The sequence below is a fragment of the Amborella trichopoda genome, chromosome 12, assembly GCF_054954075.1.
Source record: "Amborella trichopoda isolate Santa Cruz 75 chromosome 12, AtrichopodaSantaCruz75HAP2 v2.0, whole genome shotgun sequence".
In the NCBI taxonomy this organism is placed as follows: Eukaryota; Viridiplantae; Streptophyta; class Magnoliopsida; order Amborellales; family Amborellaceae; genus Amborella; species Amborella trichopoda.
Window position 1 is genome coordinate 46,819,095 of NC_142347.1, and position 19,283 is coordinate 46,838,377.

Here is a 19,283-nt window from a genome sequence, read left to right on the forward strand (position 1 = left end):
ATCCAAAATTTTAGATCGAAAAAATACTCCAAAGTATGGCGTTTTCCCAAGAGTAGCTGTGTAGTATGCTCCCGTGAGAGTATACTATAGAATTCAATATATTTTTTCACCCATGTTATTGAACCATCTCATCTCATGCCGTTAGACTTCATGATTTCAAAGTCAATGGCAACAAATATGGTGCAGTTGGCATACGGATGCGTCCGTAGGTGTAGAGGTAAGGTGCGCCTTCAAATTTTATCATGATATATAATTTTGATATAAATTGTTCTTAGGATTAACTCAAAATCTATTTTTATATCTAATTATAAAATTTTAAATTTTAAAAATGGTTAAAATCAAGTAGATCTATAAACATATGAAAATCTTGAAAATGGACGGTGTAGATAATATGTTGTAAAATACACTATTTTTGAGACTTAAAATCTTTTTATTTTTCATGATCGTACATCGTGATGTGGAGACGACCAATCAAAGGGTTTTTCAACATTAAAACTACCTTTTCCGATAGATTTTTGAGGTGCATCCGTAGTTCTATATTATAAGGTTGCATCCTTATACAAACTTTTTCCGACACATATTCATAATATTTCTTGAGGAGAAATACAACATCGTTTGGTGTGCTTGACTATTCATATGTAAGGTCGTTCCCATTCTCCCACATAAACAATGACTCCCCTCTACTTGGAGAAAAACTAAAAGCTAAAATAGTTTATACTCGGAGTATACTGTTTATTTACTCCCTCAAGTAAAACCTAAACTAAGAATATAAAGTCTTTAAGCTATAGTAAAAAGAAAAAAGAAAAAAGAATCCTAATTGTGCTCGAGTTGCACTTGAAAAAATGATGTCTCAAGAGTGAATGCAGATCATCCCACTTTTTAGAGAGAGATCTAATTGTTTGAAAACTCAAAATTATTATTATTTTTTTAAAATAGTCATCTAGCAGTTCTTAAGTGATTCCGAAAATTTCGGATTTGAAAAAAGATCTCCCTAAGTAATTATTCCAATTGAGGGTACATTGTACTCTCGCAGGAGCATAGCATATAAGCAAACTGCTAATGCTCATGTTTATCAAGTTGGAGTCGGCTCAATCACTCGGAGCTCGGAACTCGGAACGGGCATATGTGAGTTCCTAATGAGCCAGACTCAAATGATTCCAGTTTGATCAGAATCGGACGAGGGTACCAGATTTTTCAAAAAATTGAGCGTATATTCTTAAAAAACTGTGATTTTCTTAAGATAAAACTCAGCAACTTGCATTTAACCTGACTGAGATGACTTGACATAAGTAGAGGACAAGTTCGGGTGCGATCCCGGGATTTAAAACACTGATTCTAGGCAAGGGATCTTAATTGGCCCTTCATTTCCATTTTTGCCTTTGATTATCTTGGTCAATATTTGCTAGTATACCTATTAGTTACTGCCTTCATTGTGTTTGCTGCACTCTTCTCTATGATGCGTATGAGGCCTAAGTCAATAACTTCTGATTATTTTAAACGGTTTCTAAATGGTATCTGATCTTTCTTTTTTTCTAGGGTTAAGTGTATCTAATTTTCATATAAATTTAAGTCAATGGGAGGATTTCTTTAAAATTGCTCTTTCTATTCTCTCATTTTATTTATGTGTCAATATCACATGATAACATTAGGGGGGTGTGCTAGAGAGAAGAGGCCCAATAGGATTCTTATGCAGAGGGAAAGATCAAAATTTTCCCAAACCTTAAGAAATTCAAAGCTCCACGTTTAAGAAGATGGAAAGAAGCTAATAAAGCACTGTCAAGTCATTTGGTCCATAGGGGATGTGTTGATTTGGGATGGGGTTTACAAAGCCCATAGTCTATTATTCTTTATATAAGGTGTCATCCTTCAACAATTAAAGTTCATGCACCTCCAAACTTTGTAGAAGATGTGATTTTAGAGACAAATTATTGCGGGTCCTGAATATCTATTTTCAATCCTATTTATGAAATTTAAGCTTAAAAAGGGTACATATCAAGAAAATCCATATAAACATTTGAAAAAATCTTAAAACTAGATGGTCCGGATAATATATTATAAGATGTACTATTTCTGAGACTTGAATATAAATCCATATGACTATTTATCTCAAGGTCAGAATATCCTTTTCGAGCGGATTTTTGACGTGCACCGTACTTCTACAGTGTAAGATTGATACCTCATATAAACCTTTCGATCATTCTTTGATGCCTTCTCTCTCTTCTATATTTCTCTCTTTCTCTCTCCCCACCCCTAATGTATTGGATATACAATAAAAGAGGACATATAATTGAAAGGTGATGGTCCATGCTTTCTTATGTCCAATTCGATGCCCAAAATATAAGGGATGAAAATGGATCATTCCTGTGTGAAAATATAAAAATTTGAATGCATCGAAAATACATGCACCTTAGGCGATAGAAGAACTTTTTATTTTATTATTGCAACAATATTGGCAAAAGGCTTCTTTCTCATACCTACTAATTATTTACATATGAGCAAGCAAAAAACCTTGGCATATTGAAACTAAAGTATACCAAGAATATACAGTCGATCATTTGCTAAATCTCTTTATAAAATTTTCCCCAGACAAATGCAACTCACTTGGCATAGGCTCTTGGAGAGAGAGACCTCATAAATTCCAGGTATATTTTAGATAATGGGGGTGTAAAGAGAGAGAGAGAGAGAGAGAGAGAGGGGTGCACACCCCAGCAACCAGCAACTAAGGCAAATGGTACAACTTTGAAGGCTTGAGCCCATCTGTGGCATTGAAATACCTCAGGGTCCGAACCCACTTATCGTTGTCCTTGAGCCTATGAACCGCTATTGTATCAGGAATAAACTCATGAGAGCAAGTATCAATAGGCACAGGTATTGGATAATCATACATTGCTGGCTTGTTATTAAACCTATTCCTAGCTTTATTTCCCTCTCTTAACCAATCTCCAACCACCATATCCTCAGGCCCATCCTTGTGATTTCTTGCTATGCTGGATTTTCTTACCCATTCTACTAAGTCCCATGATAAAATAAATCCCATACCTGAAAATAAATAAATAAATAAATAAGCATGATTAGCTTCTTTCTGATGAAAAATAAAAAGGTGAGGTTTACATATGGTGTCCTCCTTATAGTGTAGTAGTAAGGTACACCTCTAAAATTTATTTGGAGATGTAGTCCCGGTATTGGAAACCTGAAAATGACTTGAAAATTTATTTTCATTCCTAGTAATGATATTCAAATTTTCAAAATTGTACAGATCCAACATATCTATAAACACTTGATAGTTTTGAAAATGTACTTGGAGAAAACTCGTAACAAGTTGTACTATTGTTAAGACTTGAAATTCTTTTTTTCCTTCATATCCAGACATCTCGAGTAGGGTCATCCAATGTCAGAACACTCTCCTCCAGAGGATTTTTAGGGTGCACCTTCATTTAATAATGCAACTTTGTAACCTTAAATAAACCATTTAAAAAATAAAATTGAACAAAAGGTTGGGTTAGTTTGTCTCAGCTCTTCAGGACAAACTTTTATGAGTTTTCCGGGACAAATCTCAAAAGGGTATGAAACTCGCCCCAATCGTAAATGTTCATAAATGTTCACGATTACGTAAGGGACAAAGAAAAAAGGGAAAATAGCATTTAACAGGTCAAAACCCCTTCTAAAAATTAACAAGGGGTCAAAAGATCCTATTAACATCCAAAGGATTACTTTTCAAATTGCAATTCACCGAGTATTTCTTCAAAATATATTTTCAAGACTAGCTAATTTAATGTAGAGAAGCCTGAACAAATAAAAACATTTTAATAATTCGACCCACCCTCTATAACCTGTAATGTTTCGACCCAACCCACATATGATTTTGTAATAAATTCTGAAGTCCTCAGTGATATTTCCCAAAAATAAAGAGACCATACCTGACATATATTGGAAAAATGGGTCCATGCTTTCACAAGGAATAACAAACCCATAATACATATCAAATCTAGGTAGCGGCTCTAAAGACTTTGCTAATCTGTCAAGCCTGAAGTATATGTCATCGTCGGCCTTCATTGCGTAATCGTACGGTTCAGGTAAGATCTCAGGCAGGCTAGAGAAGTAAGTGTATGTTTTCCCATCGTTCATGTTTTCAGTGCAATTGAGGATAATGATATCATCGTGTCGCATGATTTCGAGGGCTACGATCACACGATCGTCTTCGTTGGTTATGTTGCAGAAGACGAACTTGATGTCGATTTGTGCCCGGCCGGTGCTCTGAGTACCATAGACTAAGCGGAGCAAATAACGGCGAAAGTAGTTGCCAGGAAGGGTAAGGATTCCGATCAACAGTCGGAATTCAGGTGGTGAGAGTTCAGATTTTTCGGTGAAATTTTCGCTGTCATTTGCAGTAGGACGGCAAGTGCAGAAGGAATTTGTGGAGTTTGGGGTTGGAGAGAGAGAGTTAGGGTTAGGGTTTGTGATAGAGGAGAAGGCAGAGCGACCGGCATTGATGAGAGAGTGGAGCTGGACTTGGTCCATGGAGATGAAGACGCAGGCCAAGGCAACAAAGAGGAAGGAAGAAACCATGAGAGTGATTTTGAGGATGGAGTTCCATTCCCATTGGTTCTCCTTCATGTTAGAGAGAGAGAGAGAGAGAGAGAGAGAGAGAGAGGGAGTTACCTGTTTTGGATGAGTAAAGAGAGAGAAATCACTGAAGAGTTCATGGGCTTTTATGCTTGTTTCATGGCCTTTGTTTTTTTATCACAAACAAAACTAAATCAAATGAGAGAGAGAGAGAGATCTTTTGGTTGACTAAGGAGAGAGGTGAGGGGGGTTCACTAAAGAGGTTGTGAGCTTTTATATTTGTTTCATGGCCTTTGGTTTAATTCCCAAGATTAATAGAGAGAGAGAAGATGATCGTTTTGGAGACTAGAGAGAGAAGAGGGGGGTTCATTGAAGAGTCCATGAGCCTTTGTGGTCGTGGTCTCTGTTTTGAATCCTTAGCTTAATTTAGAGAGAGTTATTTTAGAGAGAGAAAGAGAGTTATTTTAGAGAGAGAAAGAGAGTAGAGTTATTTTAGAGAGAGAAGAAAGAGAAAGAGAGTTATTTTAGAGAGAGAAGAGAGGGAAAGAGCGTTATTTTAGAGAGAGAGAAAAAAAAAGAGAGAAAGAGAGTTATTTAGAGAGAAGAGAGGGAAAGAGCGTTATTTTAGAGAGAGAAAAGAGAGAGAAAGAGAGTTATTTAGAGAGAGGCCGGGAAATGGGGCGTTAGTGGTGGCGATGTGGTCGCTAGAACGTGAGACCTTTGCTTTGAGCCGAGGTTTGTATTTGTATTTGTATTTGTATTTGTATTTGCATTGTGTGAGAGTTTCGAGGAGAGAAAATTTGCCCGCCCCCATTTTGTTGCTTTCCAAGGCATTGAAAATCTCTCATCGCATCTTTTTTCTCATCCAATTAAGTATTGTACTTCTAATTTATGTCAAACTATCCTTTATACAATTTTTGAGCTACTATAGCGTACTCCGCGGGAGCAAATTGTATATTTACTCTCTTGGGTCATATCTCTGTACGAAATTCTGGGGTCTACTTATTAATCATCATAAGTTCTGAGTATTAACTTTATAATAACCGCATGGGCAATTATTTTACGGAAATTTGGGGAAATATCATTGAGCAATGAATTATTTAATGTTTTCTCTCTTCTTTTCTTTCTTTTTAAAATTTTAAAATACCCATCTAAGATCATGGGTTAGAATACTTGGAAAACGATGAAATGTTGAATAAGTCCCTCTCCTATTGGCATTTTTATAAATTTGGCTTAAAATTAGAAAAGAAAGTATTTGATGAATTAGAAGACCTAGTTGTTGGGCTACATCCCCAAAACTTCAAATATCCATTAAATTAACTTCCAACAAATATGGAGCCTCCATAAAAATGTAAAATGAATGGTGCCAAATAATTTTTTTAACAATATTAATTTTATATTTCAAACTTAGTTTTTTTCAAATTCATGTTCTTCGTGGTCGAGATTATCAATCCCTAAAACTTTGAATCAAGATGGATTTTTGAAGGTGGGCTAACCATTAAAACCAAATTCTTTTTGGAACGGTAATCTTAATTTTTTGGTCACTTAGATCTGACCATCCAAAAATTTTAGAATCCACTTTATAATGACCTAATGAGTAATTAATTTTGATTTCATCAACACTTTGAAGACGCGTGTGCTTGCTTGCCACCTTGAAGCATTATGTTGGTCTTTTGTATTAAAAAATAAATTAAAAAAAACAAAGGAAGAGAGAATATAAGGTTATTTTACTTATTTTGGTGTCATTGATTTAAGAAAATGTTTATATTTCAAACAAAAAAAGGGAGAACTTTGAGAGATTGTATACAATGAAACCATTTACTTTTGCTACATAGAAGTTACAGATACTCATAACCATTTGATGAGAAATCTGATAGTTTGGGTGTGTCGTAAAGTTCAAAATATTTTCTTTTGAACTTTGAATTTTGAACTTGGTCAATAAAGTAAATGCAGCAACCCAATTTTACATCTAATGGTCAAGATTAATCGTGACTATTTTGTACCAATACTTTCCCAAAAGTTTATATGTGAACCCAAAAAGGGAAAAAGTTCATATACGATGGCAACTTTATAATGTAGAAATAAGACCCACCTCAAAAACTCCTTCAAAGGCTACTTGGACGCCAAAATCCCTCCAATTGACCTCTACTTTGAGATGTATACATATGAAAAAAAAAGATTTCAAGTCTTGAAAATAATGTATTTTATAATTTATTATTTGAACAGTCCATTCAAGTGTTGGTAAATCTGCTCGATCTATACTATTTGTGAAGCATTAAATTTCATAATTACACATAAAAATAGATATGCAAACCATCATAAGGATTTCCTGCACATGAAATGCATCTTCCTACATCATTTCAAGATGGGCCTTACTTTGATTGTTTAAGGCGCCAACCCTATACAAACCTTAACCTTGATTTAATGACGGGGACAAGATTCAAAGACGGATATAATGGAACTGTTCTAAGGCAGTTCATGTCGGTCTTATAACAGCGACGGCTATCATAGGAGGAAATTTGAATTGGAGAGAAAAAAATAAAAATTAGGGCAAAACTTGAAAGATGAAAAAAATGAGGATTGGATAAAAAAATAAAATAAATCATAAGGATGCATTTGAAAATTAGATTGGTTTAGCTTTTAGAAAATGAGTGCCTTATACAAATAGCATTAGTTATTTCTAATGTTTTGAAAATAGCCACTCTAATTTTTAATTTTATTGTTTTGAGTAATTATTGTTTGGGTGCAATTTGAATACGGATGCATCCATAGGTAGAGAGGTAAGGTGCACCTTCAAATTTTATCATGGTATATAATTTTGATGTAAAATGTTCTTAGGATTATCTCAAAATCTATTTTTATATCTAATTGAAAATGGACGGTGTAGATAATATGTTGTAAAATGCACTATTTCTGAGATTTAAAATCATTTTTTTTTTATAGACACAACTCGATGTTGAGATGATCAATCAAAGGGTTTTTCAATATTAAAACTACATTTTTCGATAGATTTTTGAGAGACATCCGTAGTTCTACATTATAAGGTAGCATCCTTTCCTTATTGTTTTCCCTTGTATTATTAATACAAAGTTTACAAACTACAAACTAAGAACCAATCAAGCGTTTCAAACATTTGAAGCGGGCCACTGACTCGTTCGTGTCCAATTCTGATTCAAAATGTTTGAGTCAGGCGACTCTCAAGCCAAATTTGTTGCATTTAACAAATAAATAAAACGAAAAGCTGAAATCATAATCATCATCATCGGAGCTTTACTCCACCTATTTGGGGTAAACAACTCAAGATCCTGAAACCAAAATCGCCTAGCCAACGATCCTAATCCAACTCGAGCTATGTTGAGTAAGATGGACATTGTGTCATAGCTAGGAGACATTTTATATAAGGGCTGCGACTAGTGTGAAATACATTGTTCCAGTATCATAATTTTTTATAATGGCTTGAAAATTTATTTTAATTTCCAATTGTATAATCTAAAGATTACAAAATAGAGTAGATTGAGGAAATCTACAAACACTTGAAAATATTGAAAATTGAAAGTCTAGATTTTGTATAAGATACATTATTTTCAATACTTGAAATCTATTTTTTCTTATGTTCATACATCTTGAGGTTGAGATGATTGAATTGAGATTTTCTCAGCATCAAAACAACCTCTTCTAGGGAATTTTTGAGGTACGCCTTAATTTGATTGTTTAGGGCCTCGCCCTTATATAAACTTTTGCAAGAAAATAAGTCTTTTTCACATGTATCACCGTTGGCAATAATATGTCCATTCTTTTGCAGTCATTTTTTTAACCTTGGATGGTCAGATCTTGTCTTTGACCTAATAAATTTATGCAAAAAAGGAGGGATTTCAAAGGAGAGCTATAATAGTATAGTAAACCAAGCTGTCTTTTGAATAGTATCCTTTTAGCCAATGAGCCAATAATTAATTTAATCCCCATAGGATTTTTTTTTTCTTTTCACTTGTTTATCACACGTGGGCCTCTATGAAATACATATAAATTACTGGAGAGCATAGAAGATAGACTACAGGTTAAACAAACAAGCCAATCCAAAAACTTTTTTTTGACACCAGTAACTATATTGTTTAATTGCAACACCATGTCCAAGTTCATTCCTACAACTGAATTCCCCAAAAGAAAACGTTAAAGACTTCTCTAACAACTGAAGTTCACATCATAGATCCAGATAGGGAAGATAGGGAATCACTGATTTGGATCTGATTCAATGGGTCAGCGATCTGGATCTCCCCCTGGGAATTGCTTTATATTGTTTTTTATTAATTTTTTATAATTTTTATTGATTCAACCAATTCAGATCAAACTGATAAAAATTATAGTAGGTGGGCGATCTAAAACCCAACTTTGGGTTTTAAAGGTATGAATGGTGATAGTTGGTAAATAGATCCCAATAAATCTATTGGCATTTCGAAGATGGGGATTGAGTCCACCGCCACAGAGCCCATTGATGGGATAGTGATAACCCTATGACCATACTGTACGATGTGATGAGTCATAATCTACAAACATCGTACATGTTGGGTTCTCTACATATTGTTATAAATCATGATAGCAACTTGACTATGAGGCTATTATCTTCTCATCTTTAGATTGGAAGATGTAGGGAGTGGGTCCCACCACATATAGCATTAATTTATCTTTACATCCTATGCCATCATCACCGTCCAACATGTCTAATCGTTTAGACGGTGATAATCCACATGTTAATGCTGTTACCATGACCCTATGGACCACATTTTATACATTATAATATCCATAGGCACATACTATAGTCTATAGCACCATATTTCTTTTTTGTCCTTTTTTTTCGAGTAAATAAAGCGTAAGGGGAAGAAAGGAAACTATCAAAGCCATGTTTTAAATCTTGAGACATGAGGGTTATGGGCCAAACACACTTTTGTTGCGTCACTTTGATTTTGTGTCTATAGCACCCTATTAGACTATGTATGTAAGCTCCAATTCCAGTTCTGCCCTTATTTTTGCACTATTTTTAAAGATTAAAATTCATTTTTCATATATCCATACATTTTAAGGTCGAGATGATTGATTTGAGGATACTTAAGTATCAAAACAACATTTCTTTTTTTTTAGGTGCAATTTAATTTGATCGTTTAGGACCTCGACCTTATATGAACTTTTTCCATCTAAAGAATTATCAATTCTAGAGAGGCTTGGCGAAATCATCTTAACCGCCAAACCAATGAATCTCATCGATCATCGCAGCATTTACAGGCACTTGTACCATGATTCGCTCTTGCCCCTTGGGATAATAGATGCCGGACCGTTGATCAGGAATCCAGCATACTTCATTGTAGGCCTTGTCCAAATCCTCTCTCTGTCTATCTCTACCCACTTCTCCCACTAGGTCCTCCATGCAACTTTCCTTTTGGTACCTGTTCGTGTAGGTGTTCCTGCAAAAGTGCTCGAGATATTTTATTGTGCAGATCAAACTCGAACATGTCCTCAAGCATGACAATTTTCAAGCAAGAATGCTTTTTGAATGATAATTTTGAAGTTTTTGAATTTCATAAAGTTGGGGTGGCAATGGCAGCAGCCCAATCAGCCCCACCGGAAATAGGGGTCATTTCCTTTTCTTTTTTCCATTGTTCTTCATGAACTTCAAAAAGTATATAATATCAAGCTCGCCCCAACCCGTTAACACGGCCTAGCCAAGCGGTGCCCTCTAGGGTTCCGATCAGGGCTTGGGCCAGTGGCCCGCCAAGGCCTAGCTAGCCTTATAGGATCCCAAGTTAGGCTCAGGCAGGGTGAAACCTAGATTGTTGCTGGCACAAAAGTGTGCCGGATCGCCTTCTGGCTTTGAATTCCAAAAGCTTTACTATCAATCCAGTACACTTTTGTTCCGGACCGTATTTTTTTATTGTTTTTACCATTGTCAGACAAAAAATTTGCCGGACCGGCTTGTAGCTTCTGATGACCAATCTTGCACACGTTCCTGCTAGACCAAATTTTTGGCCATAATCTTTCGATCTGGCACTTGTTTTGTTATGAATATGCCGGACCATATTTTTGGGCAAATTTTGTGTTGGATCAATTCCCATTTTTGCTTCGATGTGCCACGTGAGTTGATGGAAACGTGAGAGTATGTGGCAAAAAAGGGTAGTTTTGTTATAAAAATTATGACTTTTTTTACTTAGGAGTAAGTAAAGAAAAACAATAATTGGCAAAAGGGTGTGACATGAAAAGAATCAAGGGATTGGATGTCTACAAAATACATTTCAGAGGTATCTATAATTTTCCTTTTGTTTTATGAGATATATTGTGGCAAAAGAAAACCAAATGCATTATTATACAATGACATCTTGAGTTCCATTCCTACCCCATTAATACTTAAAAATATACCAGTAAAACCATAATTTATTACCTTGTAAGTATGGCTTTCTTGTTTACTTAGGAGTAAGTAAAGAAAAACAATAATTGGCTTAAGAGTATGACATGAAAAGTATCAAGGGATTGGATGTCTATAAAGTATATTTCAGGGGTATTTATAATTTTCACTTTATTTTATGAGATATATTGTGGTAAAAGAAAACCAAATACATTATTATACCATGACATCTTAAGTTCCATTCCTACTCATTAATACTTAAAAATATACCAATAAAGCCATAATTTGTTACCTTGTAAGCCTGGCCTTCTTGGCATAGGACACGGCTCGTGCCATTGTTCTAAGCATGGCCTCCATTTCCACCCCAAAGAAGCTATGGAATTGTACTAACACTTCCTGCATATATGAGGGCAAAAGTAACTAGGTATCTATTCCTTCATTTAATTGATTCGGTTGTGCATTTGCAAAAGCAGTTTTGGCTCTTTTGGAACTGCCCAAGTGCATTTGAAACCAATTCTTTTGCTTTTGTCATGGGGGCATATTAACTCAAACTAGGTGTTGGCTTGAAACTGTTTAGGGTCCAATTATTCGAGCCGTTTTCTTGTTTGGGAGATAGTCAATGAAGGTGGAATTTAGAGAAAAATGCCATTTGTTTGCTTGCTTGAGTTGTGATTATTGATTTGCAAGGAGGTGGGAGATTAGTAGTTTCCAATGGTTAATTGTGATATTCATTTGGGTCTTGTAATTAGGGCAGGTAATGTTAGGATTTAAGAACCTTCTTAGATGTGGGAACAAGAATTCCACTAATATTGTGTACTTATTCAACTAGAAACAAAATAAGAGAGAGCACGAGTCATAATACGAAAAATAAAGCATGAAACACACACCACAAAAACACAAAGATTTATGTGATTCATCCCAATAGGGCTAAAACTGAATTCCACTATACCATTGAAAGTTACATCCTAGATTTTGTGATATAGAGTTACCTCTTTAACCCTCGATAAAACCCAATCGAGCAAACCCTTTTAGACCCGCTCTTTATAGGAAGTTCTCGTGTTTCTCTTCTTAGGAAGCTCTCGGCTCTCGGTTTTTAGACCCGCTCTCTATAGGAAGTTCTCGTGTTTCTCTTCTTAGGAAGCTCTCGGCTCTCGGCTTTTAGACCCGCTCTCGTGTTTCTCTTCTTAGGAAGCTCTTGGCTCTCGGCTTTTAGACCTGCTCTCTGTAGGAAGCTCTCGTGTTTCTCTCCGTAGGAAGCTCTCCGCTCTTTAAGGGTAGGCTTCGCCTAGCTCTTGCTCTCTCATGCACAAGATGCCCCTGCCTCTCTCTCTAGAGGAAGAGAGATTTCCCATTTGGTGACCCAAATAGGGCACATAAATTCTCTGCACTTTCATCTTATATGTAGAAGGTTAGGAATCTACATCAAATATGAAACTTCCTATAGATGTTATATATATCTCAAGAACCAAGAGATATATTCCAAAATCCTAATCTTTTTAGATTTCTATTTCTTTAGGAAACTTATTAATATCAATCTCAATCCCACATAATAAGGAATTTTCTAATGTAGATGATTTTGGATATGACCATATCCAACAGGTAAAAGGTTCATAAATTATTTTAGGGCTTATCCGAATGACAGTTAATTCTATCAGGAATAAACAGCCTCATCGAAAATTAATATATTATGCGTAATATAAATTTTTTTAGCCATTTCGTACACAACCTTGTATTGTGTAAAATTTGGTTCAATTATTGTTTGGATAAAGAGAGCTCCTTTTATCTCCTATATGATCGCATCCGGATAAAGTTACACCAAGTAAAATAAGTTTTTCAGAAAAAACGTTTTATGTGAAACTGGATAAAGTTACACCAAGCAAAATAAGTTTTTCAGAAAAAACGTTTTATGTGAAACTGCCTACTAGTTCATCATAGATATTATGCTGGTGACAATACCAAACAATATATAAATCATTATGATTACTAATTTTGTTAAAACAAATGAATTATCAATAAATTTCTACGAAGACAACGGGCTTGTAGCTACAATGTAAGTCGTGCTTAAACAAGTAGCTGTAGTAATTTTTTTTGGCTGAAGTTTTGTACATCTTTGGTTTGAATAACAAAAATTTCAACAGAAAAACGATTTGAGATGAAGATCTAAATTCACAATCCACTAATTAGACGATGCGCATTCATCGAACAAAATAGATTCATTTCCCCTTTCTGTGAGAGTTCATTTTTATTTTTTATTTTTGAATTATTTAGATGACATCCACATGTGTACAAATTTTGAGGTCGAATAGATCATTGCTTTTCAAAATGGTTTACGGCTTTGTACCAGTCTTTAACTATTTTCCTTTTATATATGAAATTATTTGGCTCATTTTATAGCGAGAAACATCGTTCTTTCTTTATCCTCTTTACCCGTACGTCACTTTATCAACAAAAATGTATGATGGCCTTTAATCATTTGATTATATCCATGTTTTTTGGGAACCTGTTGGTTGTTAGTGGGTTCATGTGCAGTGGATAGTCATCCTTTTGCATGAAAATAGCTTTTTATTTGTGACACCTCGAGATGTGACAGACAAAACATATATACATCTATTGATAGGACAAATTTACAGTGACAAAGTCTTACAAAGTAACAAAAGAAAGTTTAAAGAAAACTACAATATCTTCCCAAAGTTGATCTTGACGAGGACACAAATGAAACCACAGTTATCCTGAAAAATGTTTACCATAGTTTGATGAGTTTGGCTACTCAGTAAGTGATCATCATAATCCTAAAAATAATCATGGTTGAAAGATATCAATATTTTCAAAAAGAAGATCTATTAACAGAAATGCATCAACAGTTTCACTTTCAATAAATGCATAATTAAGTATAATCCGAGTAATTTAAATGTTTATAACACTTTTAACGGCAGTACATAATTCAAAGGATTTCACAAAATACCCTACTGGCGTCCCAAGTAGGTCACCTATATACCCCATCAGCGTCCTGATAGTCCACTTAATCCCTATTGGCGTCCCAGATAGGTCCACTTAATCCCTGCAGGTCCACTTATACTTCACCGGCGTACCGGATGAGTCCACTTAATCCCTACCGACGTCCCAGATAGGTCCACTTATACCTCACCGGCGAACCGGATGAGTCCACTTGCATACTTAAATTATTTCTAAATCTCTTTAAACATTCGAAAGCAGCAATATCATGTACTCAACATATCACTGAAATCATTAATATGAATTTCACTTAAACCATTTAATAACAGTCACTCTCTATAATATTAAAAAAATAACCAATCAAATATTTTGGGCTCAAATTTAGAAAGGTAGCAGTTTGTAAAGGCATTCTAGCATAATTGCCAATTTAATATGTATAGAAAAACTCTTATAAAAATTCAAGAATACGGAATTATCACAATTTATGGGATATCAATCCACAAATAAACATTTCACAACAATACTATAATCAATTGCAAAAATGTCAATTTTTTTAAATAATAAGGCAGTCATTTACACATGAATTTTACAATGTTTAAATATTCAAAACAGTAGAAAGAAATATCACAATTTTACTAAAAGCAGAAATATCACATTTATTTCTAACAATAGACAATAAAAATAAATAAATTTATTTTTCTAATTTACGGCATTCAAAATTTCTAACATAGATAAAATATCACATTTTTTATTAGAAAGATTATTTTTCAAGATAATGAGGTCACGTGCATAAAATTTATCGCGCCTAAAATTCATGATAATAAGCAGAAATAATTATTCCATTTCATTTTTAAAAAGAATGAATTATTTTTTGAGACAATGAGGTCAATTACACACAAAACTTATAAAATAAAGATCCTGGACGGAAATATCACTATTTATTAAAAACAGACTATTTTTCAGGAAGACGATGTCACTTACACACAAAACTTATAAATAAAGATCTTGGACGGAAATATCACTATTTATTAAAAATAGACTAATTTTCGGGACGACGATGTCACTTACACACAAAACTTATTAAATAAAGATCTTGGACGGAAATATCACTATTTATTAAAAATAGACTAATTTTCGGGGAGACGATGTCACTTACACACAAAACTTATAAAATAAAGATCCTGGACGGAAATATCACTATTTATTAAAAACAGACTATTTTTCAGGAAGACGATGTCACTTACACACAAAACTTATAAAATAAAGATCCTGGACGGAAATATCACTATTTATTAAAAACAGACTATTTTTCAGGAAGACGATGTCACTTACACACAAAACTTATAAAATAAAGATCCTGGACGGAAATATCACTATTTATTAAAAACAGACTATTTTTCAGGAAGACGATGTCACTTACACACAAAACTTATAAAATAAAGATCTTGGACGGAAATATCACTATTTATTAAAAACTGACTATTTTTCAAGAAGACGATGTCACTTACACACAAAACTTATAAAATAAAGATCCTAGACGGAAATATCACTATTTATTAAAAACATACTATTTTTCAGGAAGACGATGTCACTTATACACAAAACTTATAAAATAAAGATCTTGGACGGAAATATCACTATTTATTAAAAATAGACTAATTTTCGGGGAGACGATGTCACTTACCCACAAATACTTGAGAATGAGCTTTCGATAAAAATTCGGCTAGAGAGAGGAGTTCACTGTGTTTCGACCAGAGAGAAAAATCTCATAAGTTTTCTAAGGTAGGAGTCATCATCTCTCTGAATTTAAATTCTACTAATATATTATTTTATTCTTTTATTACGTTACAGGTGTGAGCGTTAGCTTAAGCTTTAAATTACTAAAGCCCACGTCCTTTAGTGGACGTGGCAAGCGCAAAGAAGCAACAAAGCTTTTAAACGAAAAGCTTTGAAAAGTAGAGATGGTCCCTAAGGACCATCATGTTCAAACGAATCATCATGTATTAAAAGTTTATTTTCTTTTTCTTTTTTTTTTTTTTTTTTTTCAAAAGTTTAGGATTGTTACATTATCCTTTCTAAAATTCATTTATTTTCTACTCGGTTGGTTGATTTATAGTGTTTCAATGAAGGAAAAAAGTTTATCTAAGGTGTCAATCTTACACTGTACAGGTAAGGTACACCTCAAAATTCATTGGAAAATGTTGTTTCTTTATTAAAAAAACCCTCCAATTGATCATCTCTATTTTGATAGGTATGAATATGAAACAGAAATTGAATTTAAAATATCAAGAATAGTATATCTGGTAACATGTTATCTAGACGGTTCATTACTAAGATATTTAAGTGTTCATAGATTTGTCAGATCTGCAATATTTTTTGAGCTTTTGATTCATAATAAGGGCGAAAAATACATTTTAGGACGATCATAAGAGTTTCGACACCTAAAATACATCTTATAATGGAATTTTAGGGTAAGGTTTACACCTAATACAAACCTCACCCTTCAATGAATAGGTATTGGTTGATTGCTTAGAACTAACTAGTGTTTTTTCCCTTCTAGAAAAGCAGCCGACTCACTTGTAGATTTGCGATCGCCTTCAAAATTCATCTGTAAGATGATTTTTGAATAAATTTTTTGGGATTGTTAATCTCACTACATGAAGACTAAGAACTTGGAATTTTTAATTTTTAAAAATAAAAAACATGTGCTTTTTTTTCTTTTTTAACTGTTTTTCCACTATCCATTTGAGATAAGGGGGAGCACCATTTTTTAACGTCCATCTCTAAGTTGGATATGAGAAGATGCAGTTGTTTGTTTTGGGGAGTCGCTCACCAAAACTGTGTCCTTTCTTTTTTATGTTATCTTTTACAGCCCGTCTCAAATTTGCAAGATCTCTTAATTTTCAATTTTTCAAGATCTCTACAATATTTTTGAAACTTTAAATTATATAATTAAAGATAAAAATATATTTTAAGGCTATTACAAATAGTTCCAATTTTGAAACCACATTTCTCGTCACCATTTGAAAGTGCTTTTTTTTTTATTATTGTTTAGAGCCTTGGCTCTATACAAACTGCACCCATATTTTAAGGCTATCACAAATTTTTGAAATTTTTATCGTAAGCTCCAATTTGATGGTTTAGAGCCTCGGCTCTATATAAACTTTTCTCATATATATATATATATATATATATATATATATATATATATATATATATATATATATATATATATATATATATATATATATATATATATATATATATATATATATATATATATATATATATATATGAAGCATCTACAAAACGCCTATAGGTGAAGTTCTATAGTACTTCACCTACACCTCATCATCATCCAAAGTTTATCACACGATCACAATTATCCGGTAGTAGTTGATATTTTATAATTATTGTACTAATCAAATTTATTTAAAATTTGGGGTGTGTGTACATATGAGCCAGTCACACCAAAATAAACTATTAAAAAAATAATAGTCATAAAATAAAATGATGAAATTACCCTTGAAAATTTGTAGGGGTATTTTGCATAATTTTTATCATTCAAATTATTTTTTTAAATATTTTATTCATGTGCACCTCACTAAGGCGCACACACCTACAAAATTTCAGATCATTATGATTTATTAAAAAAAATATTAAAATTCAAATACTATCTGACATCTGTGACCGTATGATAAACTTTGAACGGTGATAAAGTCGTAGTACTGTAAAACTTCACCTATAGGCGTTTTGTAATATTTTTCATATATATATATATATATATATATGTGTGTGTGTGTGTGTGTGTGTGTGTGTGTGTGTGTGTGTGTGTGTGTGTGTGTGTGTGTGTGTGTGTGTGTGTGTGTGTGTGTGTGTGTGTGTGTGTGCAGGCATGCGCGTACGATTTGTATAGAGCTTATGCTCTAAACTATCAAATTAGAGCCCACCTTCAAATATAGTCAATAAATATGGTTTCAATACTGGAATGTTTTGTGATAGCCTTAAATTATATTTTCATATTTAGTTATCAAATTGAAAGCTAAAAAAATAGAGTAAATCAAGCAGATCTATGAAAATATTGAAAATTGACAGTCCAAACTACGTTACAAGATACATTATTTCCAAAACTTGAAATCCATTTTTTTCCTCATGTCCATGCATCTTGATGTCGAGATGATCAATTTGATAATATTTGAGCATCAAAACAATCTCTTCTAGGCTCTAATTTGAGGTAGGCTCTAATTTGATCTCTTATTATTCCTTCTTGACATCAAGATGGATGGACATGAGAAAAATAATGGATTTCAAGTTTTGAAAATAGTACATTTTGTAATGCATTTTGTTGCTGTCAATTTTCAATATTTTCAAGTTTTCATAGATATGTTGTTCTACACTGTTTTTGAAGCTTTGAACTTTATAATTAAAGATGAAAATACATGTTAAGGCTATCACAAAGATTTTCAGTATTGAAACCACTTTCCTCGACACTATTTGAAGGTAGGCTCTAATTTGATTATTTAGAGCCTAGGCTCTATACAAACCGCACCCATATATATATAGGAAAAAGTTAACAATAGCTGGGCGGCTATACTGAATAGTAATATAGGTGGAATGAAAACCGTTAGATCTTCATCATATGGTTCATAATTAAAATTTAATATTTTTTTTAAAATCGAATCATAATAAAATTTGAGACGTGTATCCTAAAAAAATAGGGCGCGCAATTTAAAATATATAAAAAATAATTCCCAAAAAAAAAAAAAAATTGAAATACCCCTGAAAAGTGATAGGGGTAATTTGGTCATTTTAAATTATTGAAAATAATTTTTTATATTTTTATATGGTACACAGTAGTGTTAGCTATATACACCCAAAATTTTAACTTAATTATATTTGTAGAAAAAAAATTAAAATTCATAGAGTGATATGCATTTTGAACCACATGATAAGATCTGACAGCTGAGATTCTACTTATATTACGATTCATCATAGCTACTCAGCTATTGTAAGGTTTATATATGTATATATATGGGTGCAATTTGCATATAGATGCATCCCTAGGTGTAGAGGTAAGGTGCACCTTCAAATTTTAACATGGTATATAATTTTAATGTAAAATGTTCTTAAGATTATCTCAAAATCTATTTTTATTTCTATTTATAAAATTTTAAATTTCAAAAATGGTTAAAATCAAGTAGATCTATAAACATATGAAAATCTTGAAAATTGACGGTGTAGATAATATGTTGTAAAATGTACTATTTATGAGACTTCAAATAATTTTAATTTTCATCGTCATACATCTCGATGTCAAGATGATCAATCAAAGGGTTTTTCCACATTAAAACTACATTTTTCGATGGATTTTTGAAGTGCA

At 33.2% G+C, this 19,283-nt stretch overlaps 1 protein-coding gene across 1 annotated transcript; it reads right to left on the reverse strand.

Moving 5' to 3' along the window:
• Nucleotides 1-2,407: 2,407 nt before the first annotated feature.
• On the reverse strand, nt 2,408-4,793 carry LOC18435522 (beta-1,3-galactosyltransferase pvg3). Its single transcript, XM_088854490.1, has 2 exons — nt 3,918-4,793; nt 2,408-3,039 (listed from the first exon to the last, which is right to left on the reverse strand). Exons 1-2 carry the CDS (start codon nt 4,612-4,614, stop codon nt 2,720-2,722), a joined length of 1,017 nt encoding a protein of 338 aa, XP_088710616.1. The 5' UTR covers nt 4,615-4,793; the 3' UTR covers nt 2,408-2,719.
• Between the last annotated feature and the right edge of the window lie 14,490 nt (nt 4,794-19,283).

Bases quoted from the DNA above. Each gene is read 5' to 3' on its own strand.
- LOC18435522 (XM_088854490.1), bottom strand. From the start codon at position 4,614: ATGAAGGAGAACCAATGGGAATGGAACTCCATCCTCAAAATCACTCTC. The intron at 3,040-3,917 runs GTATGGTCTCTT...ATTTATTTTCAG, and splicing joins ATTTTTCCAATATATGTCAG to GTATGGGATTTATTTTATCA.